This window comes from Adiantum capillus-veneris, chromosome 14 (assembly GCF_014529385.1).
Source record: "Adiantum capillus-veneris isolate H3 chromosome 14, ASM1452938v2, whole genome shotgun sequence".
NCBI classification, from domain to species: Eukaryota; Viridiplantae; Streptophyta; class Polypodiopsida; order Polypodiales; family Pteridaceae; genus Adiantum; species Adiantum capillus-veneris.
Genome location: NC_140944.1, coordinates 81,051,630 through 81,070,683, shown reverse-complemented (window position 1 = coordinate 81,070,683; position 19,054 = coordinate 81,051,630). Strand labels below are relative to the sequence as shown.

At 44.1% G+C, this 19,054-nt stretch overlaps 1 protein-coding gene across 1 annotated transcript in view; it reads right to left on the bottom strand.

Moving 5' to 3' along the window:
• The window catches only part of LOC147442661 (phytosulfokine receptor 2-like), a 3,848-nt gene extending 1,550 nt beyond the window's left edge, over positions 1–2,298 (bottom strand). The window contains exons 1-2 of the mRNA XM_086528767.1: positions 2,083–2,298; positions 1–1,990 (exon numbers count right to left, since the gene is read on the bottom strand). The exon at positions 1–1,990 is cut by the window's left edge and continues 1,550 nt beyond it. Coding sequence (XP_086384893.1) covers positions 1–1,616 — 1,616 coding nt within the window. The 5' untranslated portion in view covers positions 1,617–1,990; positions 2,083–2,298. The remainder of the gene's footprint in view (positions 1,991–2,082) is intronic.
• Positions 2,299–19,054: the final 16,756 nt, after the last annotated feature.

Genomic DNA, 19,054 nt, shown 5'->3' with positions numbered 1-19,054 from the left:
TCCACTACCTGTAAACCAGTGGTATTGGTGTCATTCCGCATCATTGAAGGCAAGCTGGCTATCTGTAAAGGGATAGAACCTGTAAAGGAATTGTTTGATAGCTCCAAGTACATGAGGTGTGGAAAGCTACCCAACCACCCGGGGATGTTTCCCTCAAAGTGGTTCCATGACAGATCCAGAACCTGCAGCTTAGTACAGTTTTGTAGCCAATTTGGGACTTGTCCACTTAAATTCAGATATCCAAGAGCCAACACTTGCAAATTCCCAAAGCCATCCAATGTTGCTGGTAAAGACTCCTGAAAAAGGTTCTTTGTGAGAACAATGCTAACAAGATTCTCACAACTCACAAGTGAGCGTAAGTCCCCTGTAAGCTTGTTAGTGGAAAGAGCAATGGTGGTAAGCTGCTTCAAGAGATTAAACCCACTGGGTATCTGTCCCCTAAAATTATTCTTAGACAAGCTAAGAACACGAAGCTTGCTGCAGTTGGCCAATGTAGCGGGGATAGCACCAAAAAAAGAATTTGTCGAAAGCTCTAATCTTTCCAGGTATGTCAGATTTGCAAAATCGACATCAATTGAACCACTAAAGCTATTGTTGTCAAGGACAAGTGTGGTAAGCTTGCTGTTCTGAGACAAAGCTTTAGGCAAAGGCCCATCTAACTGATTATCAAAAAGAAAGAGTTCCGTGAGATTCTGCAAGTTGCCGATAGCATCATCAAGTTGTCCATTAAAAGCATTACTTTGTAGCCCAAGAACTGACAAAGAAGATATGTTGAAAATGTCATTTGGCAGTGGACCATTCAGTGAGTTCCATCCAAAGCAGAGCTTCTCTAAATGGGTGCACTGGCTAAGACCCTCTCTTAATGGCCCACGTAATAAATTTGATGCAAAGTCAAGGACACTGAGTTTGGGGCTGTGTTGACATATAGTCGTGTCGAAAAAGCCGGTTAAAGAATTCTGGCTGGCATAAAACTGCTGTAGATTGGTAAGGTTCTTGAAGGAAGGCAGCTGTTCAGAGAACATATTGCTAGAGGCATTGATAATTTGCAAAGAGAGCATGTTCTCAAAAGCAAAAAAGCCACTTGAGAGGTTGTTGCTGCTGAGGTCAAGGACCTGAAGCTTGGTAAAAGAGCTGTATTCTGGTGGAATAGAACCACTGAAATGGTTACCAGAAAGGTTGAGGTACTCAAGATGGACAAGTTGGGCCAAAAATGGTGGTAGACTTGCCCTAAGGTCCAGGTTTGATAAGTTGAGGCTAAACACTTGCACCGACTGCAAAGCCAGCGACTCATTTTGCTCTGCAAGCCGTATGAAACTGGCCTCACTGCTGTTGAAAGGATAGATCCTGCATAATACCCCCTGCCATGTACAGCAATTGCCATCCTCTGTCCAATTCAAAGTGGGATTGAAGTTGGGGATTGCCCCCTTGAAGTTCAAAAGAGTTTGTCTATCTCTTGCCGGGCACTGGAGTTGGGGCTGACCATCTACAGGCCCAAGAAAATAAATCAGCGATAGCCAAAAGGGAGCGAACCACATGGGATGCCCCCATAGCATCTCCCTTGTCAGATTTCTCATCAAAACTGCTGATGCTTTTATCTCCAAACATATGTGCATCATTATATCAATAGAATTCCATAGCTAACATGGATCGATATTCTGTGATGGTGCTTTATGAACTGTCCAATTCTACCCCTTCTCACTTTCCCAGAGAATAACCACAAGCTGACAACTAGCACCGGCTCTCTGTGTTTCTTCAATCTAAGTAATGATTAACACTGCAAACCTGCATGGCTTATAATCGGTAATTTTGAAGCAAAGGCTCCATACCCGTGTACATCAGGACTTGACTTCCTTGCAATGAACAATACCACACGTGTAAACATAGGCAATGCTAGGCATGCTCAGATCCTAGAGCTCTGACAAGCCCCAGATTGCGTGATTATGCCGCCTGTGATAAAGACTACATAGCCTTCAAGAGGGTGCAGTTGCAGCTGAAGAGAGTAAACCCTAGCTCAAAAAATTGATGCAAGATACTTCCAAGCTTCATTGACTGGCTAATACTAGAAAGGTAGCATATGCATACCTTGTAAATGCTGGACACTTCCAATGGACAAACTTGCAGCAAATTGCGACCATTCCGAATCTAAATTGCGTGCTCTAGCCTGTCGTCAATGAGCTTCCAGCTAGGGCAACTCTGGTAAAGAGAAAATGGGTCGAGCATCAACAGCTTCTTTTGCGCTGGAGATGAGTATGTCAGAGATGGGTAAGTTAAAGCAACGACACGCCATCGCCTACACTCAGCAGAGGTAAAGGGGAAAATGACGCATGCTCATTAAGTACGATTATAATTTATAATAGTTAATTAAATATTGTAAAATTGACAAAAGCTAATAAAACTTCTTTCTTGACTTTGATTGGTGATGTATGGCGCCGGCCGTTTGGGAAAATTAAAGGCAAAGACAAAATCTATTGCTTTTTCTAATTTTGATAAAAAATATATTATGATCAGTCATCCGGTCTACAAAGACCAGAATAAACTTTTATTTTAAAGGAATGTTAAAGACCAAAAATGCTTAAATAAATAGCATGGAAATAAAGAAATGGTGCTGTAAAGACCTAACAGTCAATTTCACCTTAATCAATATTTCCACGTAGGACAAATCCTCTCCACGTCAGACAGCTAGCCTCATTACCTCCACAGGGACTGGTCAAAGAAATTGTCCATCATGCTGACGTGGCAGCTCCATTAGTCATCCATCATGCATGGCTGACTTGGTCGATGTCGACCTCGTGCGCTTGTCTTTTACGCTTATCATTTTTTAACCCACATTACCCCATCTTCTAGGAAGGCATTCTCACGCATTGTGCTCATTCTCTCCCACCCCACTCGTGTTGCAATTGATCCGTCCTCGTCTATCTCTGTTGTGGATTACATCTTCAAAATCTGTTAGAATAGGAACCTCACTTGTTGGACTTACTCACGCAAGTCCCTACCCTTCTCTCATCAATCTAGGGCACCTCTGCTTCGAATTGTCGCCCCTCCCGTGTTGCAATGAATTTTTGCTCTCTCTACTTTTGTCGTGGGATTCCATGTTCCAAGTTTGTGTGAGTTAGCAATCTCACTTGTTGGAGCCCCTTCCACAAGCCCCTACCCTTCTCTCCTCCTTCTAGGTTACCTCTGAGTTTGAACTGTAGAGTAAATTCGCACATTGGCAAAGTCGAAGCAATGTTTCACATTACCTTATCCTCTCACTACATGGTCGTCTCAACTCAACCAAAAAGGGTTTACCAAGCAATGTTGCAACTCCATTATCTCCCTACAAGCACTTTCCCACCCCCTCGCAGATCATGTGAAAGCATGTTTCAACTACCTTCAAGCTAACCTAGCTGCATTTAACGGCAGTCTTCTTGATAACTCTATCCTACATGACCAATTGCCAAGCACAATGGTCAACAAGTGTGAGCAAAGGCAATAAACCTTGGAGTGGACCTTATTGTGAAAATCTCTGAGTGGACCTTACGACCCCACCTTGCATATTGCTTCTTACCTCCTTATGATCTATCTACACCTATTGAGGGCACTCAATGCTTGCCTTTTCAAAGAGAAATGCATTGGCCACCAACCCAACTAGACAAGAAGGACATAATCTCTCAAAAAAAGATGTGAAAAAAGGTGAAAAGGTGACACTATATTACCTTCAAGAACAGCAATGATGATTGCATCAAAAGTTGGAGCAAGGGGTGCCCATCCCTTAGAGGGGGTCACTATATGTAAATTCTCTACATCACGTACATTCGATGCCTAATTTAAAGACCCCTAATTTTTAGATTTTTAAGGATTCTAAAACACCCTTTTCCTATTCCATTTGTGTATCACTCCCCTTTGATTGGTACCATTTTTGTTGAAATCACATGCTATGCTTACATATCTATGAGCAATCCCTTGAAGATCCATCCTTGGGGTGGCATTGTCGAGGGCATTGGCCATTACATAATGTAGGCGACCATCTTTAACAAGAGGAATCAAGGGCAATGTTGTTGGCCCTTTGAGCTCTCAACTAAATAGATGGCCATGTAGATGTACATGGGCTTAAATTCAAGTTCTACTTGGCATTACTGTCCTCTACATCACTTCACCCAAACTAGTTTTTGTTGAAATCACATGCTATGCTTACATATCTATGAGCAATCCCTTGAAGATCCATCCTTGGGGTGGCATTGTCGAGGGCATTGGCCATTACATAATGTAGGCGACCATCTTTAACAAGAGGAATCAAGGGCAATGTTGTTGGCCCTTTGAGCTCTCAAGTAAATAGATGGCCATGTAGATGTACATGGGCTTAAATTCAAGTTCTACTTGGCATTAATGTCCTCTACATCACTTCACCCAAACTAGAGAGAGAGAGAGAGAGAGAGTATGGCTAGCCTTGTTGTGCATGCCTAAAAACTCATATGTGGGATGGGATTATCCATATCGGATGCAAAGTTGAGAATTGCTATGGAGGCACATATACTAACTGTAATATTGATGTGTTGTTAGGATTCTCTCTTTATCCTTGATTGTGATATACAATTAAGCACAAACTAGGGATACAAAGAACTTTTAGGAAACCACAAAGAACAAATATACAAGATTCGAGGTATATACTAAATGTTGTGATTTTATGGGGGTTGGAGTTGTTTAGTGTTCGATAGCTACACATTTAATGACCCATTTATGCTATAATTCCCTTATATTATTCAATTCAAAGGATTTGCCACATTCTTGTTCTCATTTTATGTCACCTTCATCTTGACTCCTAAGGTATCATGACACGATCTCATTTATTCCTATTTAATAGTAATAAAACATTGTTTATTTTACCTCCTTATAAAAATATATTTGCCACTTATCTATGAGTTCTTAGCACATACAAAACCACAAGCTCCATGATAATGTGACCCATATACTCGCTAGTTTCATGCCTTTGCCACCTACCTCTATGTACGTCACACACAAAATCACAAGTCCCATTTTGACTTTGAGGAACTCTAAGATGAGCTAGCTAGTTTTCTCTCTCTCTCTCTCTCTCTCTCTCTCTCTCTCTCTCTCTCCACACACACACACACACACACACACACATCTACAAATCCCTAGAATGAAAACATCGAAAGGAAGAAACCCTTATGAAGCCCAACCTCTTCTTGGAAGTAAAACTTTATATTTAAGTGATGAGATGGTTATCAATTAGGGACTCTAGTACTCACATAGAAGTGTACCAAATGCCATGCAAGAAAGGATATGACCCACTCACAATAATTGTAATCACTTACTCACCTCAATGGATCCCACGTATATATGGGCAAGAAGTGACTTGTTTCCAAAAAATGATGGAGGCATGGCACCCCAAGAACTAACATTTAAAGAATTCACCAGAGAGGAGCACTAAAACTTAAGGGATGTCACTAGGTATGCATCTACTTGCATAATTTATGAAAAGTTTTTTGGCTCCTATCGCTAATCACAAACCTCCAACGAAATCTTCACTCAAGTTTTCCATGAAGCCTTTGTTTTTCTATGCATGATGTTCTCCTCTTCATGGTGAGGCTAGGAGAGTGATTAGAATGTCGTTCTTAAGAAGGTGGTTTATTTAGTCCAACAAGCCTCTCGACATGCTCACTCCCTTGTGGAGAGCCCTTGTGATAAGAACCATGTCATGTGAAAAAATGAACCATTGCACCATGGGTCTTAAAGAGAGATTATGGTGTGCTTCATGCAGCCTTCGTACTAAATACATTATTGCATGAGCTCCTTGTGTGAAAGTTTCATCTTCATTAAAATTGATTTCATGTTGATCAATCTCATTAAGTGTATTATTCTCCATGATTGTTTAAGCATCTTATGTTTTTTTTTTCCTTTTCTTTGATAAAACATCTTAGAAGCTAAAGAAAAGAGTATTGCTCCCAAATAGTATACGCTAGGACCATTCTCTATCATGTGTAAGATAGAAAATCTTTTTCCTTGATGCCAATGAAACTATAATTATCTTCATTTAAGCATAAATTCACCTTAGCATAGATTACATTTCTTTGCGCATAACCGAGTATCATTTTCACATACATATTATTAGCATGCTTGTAACCAATTGAGAAAAAGGTTATTAACATTACATGACACAAAATTCTGGGCCAGTTTTCATAAGGCCAAAACCCAACCCTATCAAAAGGCTTCTCATTACTCATGTTCTTGAAGCTCGTACAACAAAGAGAAGCTTGAGTACACATAGGACCATGGAAGCTACAATGTCCATGACCAAAGCAACTTAGTGGATTTCTTGATCATCATATGTCAACATCAATGAATAATCAATACATGTCATAATATCTAATATCTAAACAAACCAAATGATTTTCTCATATTAAATTGATTATTAATGTGGGAGAATAAATGGGATCAAGGGTTAGAATATAGACATGCGCTTATGGATCTATCTCAACACGGTGCCAAGGTTAAAGAAGTAAAAATGAGAGATGGTATGTCAAAGAGAAAGGCTAGCTAATGGAGCTTAAAGACCTTAGGGTTAGCTTCATTAATGTCAGGACACCGGAAAGGCTAGACTAGATAAAACAGGGCCGGGCTAGGAGGTGTGGAACGGGGAGTCCAACTAGGGCAAAGGGCCAAGGGCATGCCTATATAAAGGGTAGTTGGGTGGTGGACTCTCAGGCTCTAGTCACCCCTGTCTTACATTGGTTTCAGAGCATGGTCTATTTTGGGCAAGAGAGCGTGGAGCTTTTTGCATGTTCCTCTCTTTGAGGGCGTGAAGAGCCGCCTGCTAAGGGGGAGGACGAAGTCCCATTGTGTGAGAAGCACCGCTTGTGCCGAGAGGGAGGCGACCTCGACCTCCGCCATATGCTGCGTGGCTTAGCCTGGCGGATGTGCGCTGTGGAGGGTTAGGGGTTTACGTCACTGGAGCGACGCCCAATACGCAACTGACGGGCAATTCTCTCTCTCCCTTGCACTCGTGGCACTTCCATGGTCGCCATAGTCGACTGCAGAGTTTTTTTTTCACACACAAGGTGCCCAAAGGCCTTTGGCCTTGGGCAATTCATCAAAAAAATCTCAAGATAGGGTGTGTGCCCACCCGGGCACACACCCCATACACAAGCTAGGTTGTTCGACAGTTGTCGGCCGAGATCCAACACAAACATAGGCAAGGGGCCATGAAATTCTTGGAAAAACTGTCAAAAGTTCAGAAATTGCAGCAATCGGTAGAAGTTCAATTTCGACGGAGTTGAAGTTTCGAAAGAGTATCTATTGCAATTTTTTTCCTTCAGGAAGATTCAGTCATCAACGACGTTTCAAAGCGAACAATTACAAATTTTTGTCGGCATTTTCAAAGCATATACAGCGGATTACTCTCAATCTTCACGGAGTTAGCAAGGCTCCTATACTTTGCGAGTGCTCTCAATATCATTTGCGAACCTAAGTATCAAGGCTAGTTATTGGGCGACGCCGATATATCATACGGCTACGAGAATTCTCCTTATTTGCTCGCAATACAGACAGTCGTCATGGATACAAAACTTTCCAGGAATCACCTTTTTTATTTTGAACTTCCTTCAACCGCATCTACTCCTCCTCCTCAAAATGTGCTAGAACTTTTGGAGGATACTAGCAATCTCATCGATGTCAAAGAGTGGGTTACACGACATGAATTTCAAACATGTAATACTCTCTTCAGGCACCCTCGATGTCTCTTACACGGGTTGAGATTACTAGACTAATTCGTCAGGACCTCCAGCTGGATACCAGGAGGACATGGATAGAGCCGCCACAAGAGTTGGGCACAAAGATGGATTTATATAGAGAGCATCTTCTCCACTTCACAAGATATGGATTTGTGATTCAACCCATCTAGATGGGGACACATGTGTCTCATGGTTTGCGTGTGCCATTGGTCAGATACGCACATCCTCACATCAGCTGGAGATTAAGACTCATAGATTCAAAGGGATACCAGCAAACAGCAGTATATGCCACTTATGCCAGCTAGAGCCAGAGATAGAGCTACATTACAAATGTCATTGCAAAGTGTACTATGAGATATGGGGCATTTCAATTGCTTATTCAGGGAGGGTTTTGGTCCTTTCTCTAGGGTCATGAGTTATGAGGAACAGAGATGTCTTGGGCTATATCTACTTGAGTTACACACATATAGAGACACTTTACTGGGGAGAGATAGAGCAAGACAGTCTTAGAGATAGATTACAGATTTCTTTTCACTAGATATGAGACAACAAGAGGAGCATCCATCACTATAGATTTTGGCCCACACTCATTCGGCCACTACCGGCACTCTCATTGACCGAGCACTTGAGCTACAATGATCCAGACAACCACGATTGAGGAGAGGGGCAACACAACATCGACGAAGACTACAATAGAGGATTTGAGCCATACTCTCTCGACATCCAGACTGAAAATGAGGATGGATTCTAGTAGTAGTATCTTTGTTCTGGTTCTTTTGTACCCATACATGGTATTAGATTCACCATTTTGTAACAGATTGGTCTCATAGGTCATTTTGGCCTTTGAAGACGTTGGTGCAGCCAAAGTTGGTATGTGTAAGAAAGTGATCTATGCCAAGAAAAGGTTGTTAGCAAATACGTGACAAAGTGCTAAAACCAGTGCGAAAGACCTAGGCAAGCAGGTGCTAGTGAAGGTGTATGTCTAATGCGGTTTTTTAGGCCCAAAAGGCTTCAAATGGTCCAAATGAGATGACAAGTAAAGGTGCCTGAGATGTTGATTTGAGGCTCTAGAATGTGGATCTTGAGATGCTATGTAAGTTGGTCCATACGGCTCGTCCTGATGTGGAAGATATTCAAGTTCAAAGTTGGAGGGTGTTGCAGATTCTCGACAGACAGGGCAGTTGGGGACAGGTGGCTCGAGTGGATGACAGTAGATAGAGTTGTAGTGCTCGAGTTATGGAGCATGCTTGTCTTCTCGGATTGCTAATTAGAGCTTTGGATAGCAAGTTATGGGGGTAGTTGAAGTTTTGTCGAGGACTGGATCTATGCCCACTTGACAATACGGGTATGCGTCTTGTCTTGCATTTTTTGGGCCTCGACAGGGTTTTGGAGGGTGGAATGCATCAATTGAAGTCAACAAGCATTGCCAACTTGTCAATCGGGTGCCTAGATTGGGAGATATGACTTGTCAAGGATGGTCCAGTTGTCGACAATGGAATGCCATTGGTTTTTTAGTCTTTTGGTTGCATCGATTGGCGGGTCCATTGAAGCCAAAAGGGGGCCACTAGCGCTATATGGGAGAACACAGAGCACAGGCTGCAAGGTGAAGGCCACTATGAGTTGCTGATTCCTATAAAGATCCAAGAAATTGACCCCCACCACAAGGTCGGGATAGCGTTGCGAAATATGAAAGTCTATTGCAGAGACTTAAAAAAAGATCTCCCTCCCACATGCGATATGACAAAAATAGAGCTATGGGACAAACTATGGGAGGAGCAGAAGGTCAAGATGAAGCGGTTGAAAGCTCAAGACCAAGCTTCCTTACCCAAGAGATTGAAGATGGACCAAGATGCGCAAGCGACCGTGGGTGGTCAAATGCTAGTGGCACCGCCAACGAGGGAGTTCGAAAAAGGGGAGAAGCGCTTTTAGACGGGTTTTTGCGACAATTGGAGCTTCAGGTAGAACATGGAAAAGGGATGAAGTTGGCACCCCGAGGTGGGGTTTTTTCTCATGCAATGGGTTTTTTAAAGCCTTGAAGGCCAATGGGCATGCCATGTGTCACGGGCTTGTCCCACATGCACAAAACGAACTCCATAGAATAGGTTATAAGTCCAGGATGGGGGTGTTTCTTGTAATGTCGAGTTGGGGAGTGATAGCTCCCTTCTCATGGTGATGGCAGGCCTCTTGTGGCGTTGTGTGCGAGCTGCACACGGTGATGCTATCGTGCAGGCGGCCTTTTGGAAGGAATGAGCGGTGCCAGTGACGCGTGCTCGCGTGGAGCTGAATGACGATTGGGTCGGCATGATGATGTGGCAAGCCCTTGCATTGGAGCAGTTTCCCATGGGCCCAAGGCCCTATTTTGAGAGCAAAGTCGACCCCCCCCCCCCCCCCCCCCCCCCCCCCCACCACCACCACTAGCGAGGATGCTAGTGCATGGGGCCTGTGGGTAGGGGATTATTCACATGGAGCGAAAGAGCCGGGTAAATGGGCAAGTCCACAGGGTGGCCAAAGAGCACGGCAAAGCAAGCCGAGAGGCAATTTCCAAGGGGAAGAGAGAGAGAGAGAGAGAGAGAGAGAGAGAGAGAGAGAGAGAGAGAGAGAGAGAGAGAGAGAGAGAGAGAGAGAGAGAGAGAGAGAGAGAGAGAGAGAGAGAGAATTCAAAGGATCCAAGTCCCTTAACTGGTTAAGGGCCGAGCAAAATGGGTAGATGGGGAAAATTCAATGGTGAAAGAAGGTATGGTTAAGGGAAAAATAAATAAAAGGAATAAATTCACCCCTCAAAGAGAGCAAGTGAGCAGATAAAGCCAAAGGTGGCTACCCCCCAAAGATGCCAAATATGGAGGCCAGATGGACCAATTTGAGGCCAATTTCCAAAGTTGGAGGGTGTTGCAGATTCTTGACGGACGGGGAAGTTGGGGACAAGTTGCCTAAGCGGATGTCAGTAGATAGAGTTGTAGTGCTCGAGCTATGGAGCATGCCTATCTTCTCCGACTGCTAATCAGAGCTCTGAATAGCAAGTTATGGCTAGTTGAATTTTTGCCGAGGGTCGGCTCTGTGCTCACCTAACAATATGGGTATGCGTGTCATCTTGCATTTTTTGGGCCTCGACAGGGTTTTGGAGGGTGGATGCATCACTTGAAGTCAACAAGAATTGACAACTCGTCAATCGGGTACTTGGATTGGGAGATATGACTTGTCAAGGATGGTTTAATTGTCGACAATGCAATGCCAGATGTTTTTTTTGTCTTCTGGTTGCATCAATTGGCGGGCCCGTCAAAGCCAAAAGGGGGCCAAGGCTAGGGAGTTTGGAACCAGGAAGAAGCACTTTTGGACGGGTTTTTGTAGCTCGGCAATTGGAGCTTTATGTAGAACATGGCAAAGGGCTAAAATTGGTACCCCAAGGTGGGGTTTTTTCTCATGCATTGGGTTTTTTAAAGCCTTGAAGGCCATTGAAGCTTAGCACGCCACGTGTCACAGGCTTGTCCCACATGCACAAAACGGACTCCATAGAATGGGTTCAGGTCCAGCATGGGGGCATATCTTGTGATGTTGATCTGGCGAGTGAGAGCTCGCTTCTCATTTGGCGATGGTGGGCCTTGTGTGGGAGCTGTGTGTAGCGGCGTTGCTGTGTAGGCGGCATTTTAGAAGGAATGGGCGTGCACCATGCGTGGAGTTGGATGATGATTGGGTAGGCATGATGATGTGGTAGGCCCCCACATTGGAGAAGTTTTGCACGAGCAAAGGGCCCCTTTTTTAGAGCAAAGTCGTAACCCCCCCCCACTAGCAAGGTCGCTAGTGCATGGGGCCTGGGGGTAGGGATGATTCACATGGGTAGAGTCCACTCCTATAAAAATCATTTTTAGTTATTTTTAGGGGTTCTTTTGCTCGTCGTTTGCAAGGGATCCAAGGTGTGTGGATATTTTCCAAAGGGATTTTTTTTGCAGAGGTGTGTGCCTGCAAAGCCCCAAGTGTGTGTTTTCTTGCCCGGTGACCAAGTAGTGTAAAAGAGTTGTAAATGGTGTTTGAGCAGTGGTGGAGCCTCCATTGTATTTTTCTCGTGTTGTTTCCCCTACCCCCCTATCTATACTTCTTCTACTTGTGTGTACGTTGATGGTGTGGATGTGTGTGCCCCCTGAGCCCCTTCTTTGTATGCATAGTAGAAGCGAGAGTGCGGTTTTGTGTGTGGCAGTGGTCTGTGGCTTGAAACAAGCAGTAAAATGCGTGGCTAGCTAAGTGTGTGCATGTTTACGCATCGGTGTGTGTGCGGGTGGTGGTCTGCTAGCGTGTATCAAGAGTTTCGAATGTGAACTCTAGTGGAGGTAGTCTTTTTGTGTGTCGGGTGTGTTCCCCCTTTCCCCTCTCCATCTTCCGGTGCCCCCGCGGTGGAGCACACTGATTGCTCCTTGATGTTTTCATGATTCAAGATGTGGCAGAGTGTTGATCCCATTTTCCATGGTGATGAATATGCGAACGAGTGGCTTGCAGATTTTGAGTTGTTTATGCTCTCATTACGGATGCAAAGTGATAAAGAAAAGGTGCAGACAGTGCCATTGGTGCTGCGAGGTAAAGCAAAGACATGGTTCGATGGTCTAGAAGCTGTGGTGGATAAGCAGGATTGGGCTAGTTTTTGAGGGCAGTTTCTGTGCCGGTTTCATAAAGTGGTGTTGGCTACTGAAGTGGATGCAAAGATCAAGAGGCTAAAGCAAGAAGTAAGTGAAAATTTTGATGCTTTTGTCGATTAGTTGGAAGAAAGCTAGAAGGATTTGGTTGTTGTCACCGGAGTGATCAATGAGGATTGTTTCAAGCTAAAGAAGTTCCTAGCTTGTCTCATCCTTGTGTTCGAGAAAAGGTTGATTATGAAGAGTCGAGAAGCTATGTTGAGGCTGTGCGAGTTTCTAGGGTAAAGAGCAGGAAAGTGAAGAGAAAACTGGAGTTGCGCTTGTTGAAGCCTACAAATTATGTGCCTGTGATGATGGCCTAGGATGGTGCCAAATATGTGGATGGTGGATCCTTCCGAGGTAAGGCCTTTAATTGATTATACTCCTTGGGAGTTACCTGTTTGAGATGCCTATGTTGGTTGTGGAGGAGCTCGTCAACAAACATAAGCCTTTGGTCAAGGAGAACCTGTTTGCAAAGGAGTTGGCAGATGCCAAATGCCCAAAGCAACTTGAAGAAATAGGGCATGTTCTTGTGAAGTGCTTGTGCAAAATGGTGGCAAATTGTGGCCAAGTTGTGGGTGCTGAGAGCTTGGAATTGGATGACGAAAGTGGGCAAGATGGTGTCCAGCTCTTATAGAGCAAAGAGATGATGAAGATGTTGATACCGAATCCACTTATGGTGATGATGGTGAGAGCACCAGCTCCAATTTTGGGGGGAGAAGTAAAGAGGGCATCCTTGATGATGGATCCACATTCTATGGCAAGGAGACGGATTTCAAAGAGCCTGTGCTGGTAAAGGTAAAATTACCTTGTTATATGCATAAAGATGAGGTGGTAGCCACTACAAATGAAGAGCAGGTAAGAGTTTTGGAGTTTGGGAATAGAGATATGTAGGTGAGGATGTTGTGCAACACCGTGTTGATGACAATGCTTGTCAAGGTAGCTGTGGGATATGCTTCGGTTGTACGGTAGGTATAGGGATTTCCCAAGAAGGAGAGATCTATTGTGGCTATGGAAAGAGGATAGGTCACAGGAATGGATCAGCAAGAGATGTTGGTGGAGCCATATGGCTCTATTTTCTTGGATGGTCTCAAAGATTCCACAGGTAAGGAATGCGAGAGCTGTCTGATGCAGATGGATGATGCCTTGGGTACATGTTCTTTTGGGTAGGTATGCTAGGATGGTGAGGATGATTGGATTTGATGACACAGTGGAAGAGATGGATGGAGAGGCACATGTGCTCCTTGGGAAAGCTTTGGCCAGGATACAGGTGATGCAAGGGCTATCCCCTCCACAGGTGGAGGTTCCTTTGGGAGAGCAAGAATTTGCTTTTATGGTTGTGCCAACAAGGGCTACTGTGGGGGAGTTGTATGCGTATCAACCACAGTGCCCTTCACAGGTCGTTCTACATGGTTGGGATAGAGGGTCAGATATATTCGATGAAAGTGGTGGTATGTATGAGCATGATGGTATGCTCGATGATGTTTTGTTTGAGGTGGAAATTTGTCTTGTGGATTCTTGGAACAAGGGAGTAGTGCCAAGTGCAGGCTATATATGGACAATCGTTTGTGTGCAGGAGTATGACACTACAGAAATATGCTATTAGTGGGTGAAGATGATCAATGTCAAGTGTTTGACCCAGGTGGTGACTATGAGGTAAAGAAGGGGGTTGGGCAACCCACATGAGCAAAAGCGGCGGGTAACACAGCCAATTTTTGTACATATGCTAGGTGTTTTGTGGTGTACAAAGTGTTTGTCTAGAGTGGAAATTTTATAGGTTCAATAAGCTTGCGTGTGGTTGAACATAAATGTTCAACTAGGGGGTGGGCAATGATGGTGCAACCAAAGTTGGTATGTGCAAGAAAGTGATCTATGCCAAAAAAAAAAAGGGGTGTTAGCAGGGACATGAAAAAGTGCTAAAGCCAGCGTGAAAGACCTTGGGAAGCAGGTGCTAGTGGAGGTGTATGTCTGATGCGACTTTTTAGGCCAAAAAGGCTCCAGATGGTCCAGATGGGATGACAAGTAAAAGTGCCCAGGATGTTGGTTTGAGGCCCTAGAATGTGAAGTTTGAGATGCTGTGTAAGGTGGCCTGAGCAGATGTCAGTGGATAGAGTTGTAGTGCTCAAGTTATGGAGCATGCTTGTCTTCTCAGATTGCTAATCAAAGCTCTAGATAACAAGTTATGGCTAGTTGAAGTTTTATCGAGAGCCGAGTCTGTGACCACCTAACAATATGGGTATGCGTGTTGTCTTGTATTTTTTGGGCCTCGATAGGGTTTTGGAGGGTGGAATGCTTCAATTGAAGTCAACAAGAATTGAAAACTCATCAATTAGGTGCCTGGATTGGGAGATATGACTTGTCAAGGATGGTCCAATTGTCTGCAATGTAATGCCTGATGGTTTTTTAGTCTTTTGGTTGCATTGATTGGCGGGTTCGTCGAAGCCGAAAGGGGGCCAAGGCAAGGGAGTTTTGAGGCGGGGAGAATCACTTTTGGACGGGTTTTTGCTGCTCAGCAATTGGAGCTTCAGGTAGAACATGGCAAAGAGATGAAGCTGGCACCCCAAGGTGGGGTTTTTTCTCATGCAATGGGTTTTTTAAAGCCTTGAAGGCCACTAGGCATGCCACGTGTCACGGGCTTGTCCCACATGTGCAAAATGGACTCCATAGAATGGGATATAAGTACAGGATGGGCACGCATCTTGTGATGTTGAGGTGGGAAGTGAGAGATCCCTTCTCATGGGCAATGGCGGGCCTGTTGTGGCACTGTGTGGGCGCTAAGAGTGGGAGCTGTGCACGGCAATGCTGTCGTACAGACAGCCTTTTGAAAGGAATGGGTGGCGCCAGTGGCGCGCATCCGTGTGGATGTGGATGATGATCGGGTCAGCATGATGACATGGTAGGCCCCCGCGTTAGAGCAGTTTCCCACGGGCCCAAGGCCCCTTTTTAAGAGCAAAGTCGACCCCCCCCCCCCCCCCCCCCCCAAACCAGCCAGGTCGCTAGTGCATGGGGCCTAGGGGTTGGGGATGATTCACATGAGAGAGAGAGAGAGAGAGAGAGAGAGAGAGAGAGAGAGAGAGAGAGAGAGAGAGAGAGAGAGAGAGAGAGAGAGAGAGAGAGAGAGAGAGAGAGAGAGAGAGAGAGAAACAGAATCCAACGGATCCAAGTCCCTTAACCAGTTAAGGGCCGACCAAAATGGGCAGATGAGGCAAATTCAAAGGTGAAAGGAGGTATGGTTAGGGGAAAAATAAATAAAATGAATAAATTCAAAAAATGCCAAGGAACACTAGCGATGTCGCTAGTGCACCCCCCTCAAAGAGAGCAAGTGAGCAAATGAAGCCAAAGGCGGCTACCCCCCAAAGATTCCAAATATGGAGGCCGGATGGGCCAATCAGAGGCCAATTTTCAAAGTTGAAGAGTGCACTCTTATAAAAATCATTTTTTAGTCATTTTTAGGGGTTCTCTTGCTTGCCGTTTGTAGGGGAGCCAAGGTGTGTGGATATTTTCCTAAGGGCTTTTTTGTGTAGAGGTGTGTGCTTGCAAAGCCCCAAGTGTGTGTTTTCTTGCCCGGCAACCAAGTGGGTGCACCGTTTAGTGTAAACGAGTTGTAAATGGTGTTTGAGCAGTGGTGAAGCCTCCATTGAGTTTCTCTCATGTCATTTCCCCTGCCCCCCTTTCTCCACTTCGTTTGCTTTTGTGTGTAGTGCCGGTGAGGATGTGTGTGCCCCCCAGGCCCCTTCTTTGTGTGCAGAATGGAAGTGAGAGTGCGGTTTCGTGTGGGGCAGTGGTGTGTGGCTCAAAACGAGCAGTAAAATGCGTGGTTAGATGAGTGTGTGCGTGGTTACGCATTGATTTGTGTGTGGGTGGTGGCCTACTAGCGTGTATTGAGAGTTTTGAATGTGAACTCTAGTGGATTGGGGTGCTATGTACGTCCTCGGCTATAGAGAGGCTATCTTTTTGTGTGTCGAGTGTGTTTCCCCTTCTCCCTCTCCAACGATGATGGAGCAAAAGATACCATGCGCACACTCACACACCCAGAAACCTTAACACAACACAAAGCATTATCCTGATTTTTGCACCTCACTCACCACCACTCAAAATCTCAATGAAATTACTACCCACAAGCTCAATTCAAACTCCAAACACCTCGACCTACAAATCCCTTGCCTGCCCGCAGACACTACAAGGTGAGTCAAGTTGATCAACACTTGAAATTACACTTGATGTTGACCAAAAAATACAAGAAAACCCATCAAAATCTCAAAAAATCCATCCACAAAATTCATATCTCAAACCATTGCAAACTTCACCAAACTCCACTCTGTTGGACTCTTTGGAGTAGCCAACCCTAATGGCACCGATACAGGGTCGCATAGTTTTGTAGAAAGCCGCACCTTCTTCAGTCAATTCCTTGCACACACACACATCCATGGAAACCTCAAAAATTCCATAGACTCTCCCAAGTGCAAAATTGAAGAGAGAAAGCTCTCATTCACTTCTTTACACACTTGAAAATAGGACGTGAACACGACGGGACTGCACTAGACCACCTATAGGAACCGTGCTCTCTCCCACACACACAGAGGTGAAAGTGCCAATATTGCACTCCAAAATTTCTCACTCTGCCTCAATACTCATGGCACCGTGAGTGTTGTGTCAATTTGAAGCCTTTTCACACCATTTTTGGTCATTTTATGACCTTTTTAGCCCCAGTTTTGGCCAATTTTGACCCTGGATGGGCATTTTTTTGCGGGAAAAACACCAAACGACTCCAAAATCCACCAAAATTTGTAGTCTTGGTCCTTCATACCCAAATCTCATTGCCACATGCTCACCTATTATTTTTGAACACTTCTAGGGTGGTTCACACACCGCTACATATAAGGCACCGCAAATAGACAATTATCACATATGTCAAACTTCCCGGGCGGGATGAGAGTGCCCAACTTTTCACTTGCATTATTTACATTCTAAAAGATCAAACACATTCTCTAGAGCCAAATGAAGGCACTCAAGACCACATCCAAGGCTTCAATACCCTGTCCAGACACGTGCGTGTGTCTATTCTTTGGCATGCAGCATGACTATTTGACATATATACATCGTTCTCCATACTTGAAACCAAATATCACGTTAGAAAACCTTCCAAATGCATGTAAACACCTCTTTATATACACATTTCCATGCATATACCCAGTACTATGTACAAACAAAAAGTGGTTTATCATCATTTCCCAACCCCAAGTTGAGCATTTATGCTCAACACTTGCATGAAGCAGTGACATAAACCCTCAAAAGTGACCTCAAAGTTCCTCCTGGATCATATGGATAATCATCAAGCTTCATAGCACCAACTACATGCTCAAGAAAGCCACCCCTATCAAAGAGAAAAGAATCCTTTTCTTGGCCAAAATGCCACCACCCACTTGGATCCCAAGCATGATATGGATAACTGCTAAGGCTGCTACATGCCATCTCACACCATAAGCTATCACAATCACTCAAAACCATATATACCTCATAATACATCTCATGACTCGAGCTCCTCCCATTAATGGCCACAAATTTCATTTTATCTTGATGATGTATCAATTGTCCTCCATCCCTTATGCCCAAGAGACCATCACTCCAACTTGATCAAAATTGGAAAAGCACCTTTAAAACACTATCACTAGCATCTTCTTTTTCCACATAAGGCATTTTCCACTTGAAAAGCTGAAGACATGCATACAAAGCCACAAAAGACATCATCATGCCAACTAGCTCCACGACATGCTAGTAGCTGCCAATCAGGATCTACACAGATAGAAGGATATGGCCCAATCACACATTGAAGCATGTGAAATGCATCCATTAGATCATCATGAAAGCAAAAGATCACTCTAAGTTCCTTGTCTACCACATTCTCAATGTTTATTCTGAGGAATCATAGGGCATGTATCATTGACAACATCTCTTGGATATGGCACTAGCATCAAATCCTTGCACACATAGAACTCATTCCTATCACTTACATGACCCAATACCTTTGCATCACAACCACTAGCTCAACCCCTAGCTCTAGTAAAGCACATGTACCCAAGATCAAATTAGCCTGCATAGTGTAACTCTTTTCTATGTCATCCTCACATAATGTGGAAACCCCATGACCATAGCCCATCATCTCATCATCAATGCAAGCATCCATGCCATGTTGTTGCAAAGCCCCTTCCCAAAGTATACATTTCTCTTTGTGCAAGGCTACCATATCCTTCAATGGAACTAGTGACTCTATGTCATCATCACATACATCATTGCACCAACTCTCACAAGCATCAGATGTGTCACCAGCATAGGTTGCCTCATTCTTGTCAATTTCACTCTTATCATCTTCACTTGCCATTCTAGTGCTCAAACTTTTGCATTCATCTACTATGTCCTTGCCATTTTGCACCATGGGCATGTATATGGTCTCCAAAGTTGCTTCACATACTTCATTTGCATTGACTTTGAGCGTATGGGCATTTGCACATGTCTCCAAATTATTACGCTTACCAACATGAGCATCTACAATCATGACTTTATGCACATATAGGCCATCCACACTATCCATACCAGGTAAGACAAAGGGCACTTCCTATCTGTGGCAACACATAGATTTCTTTCTTTTTGCAGCGCTATTTTCAATGCTTT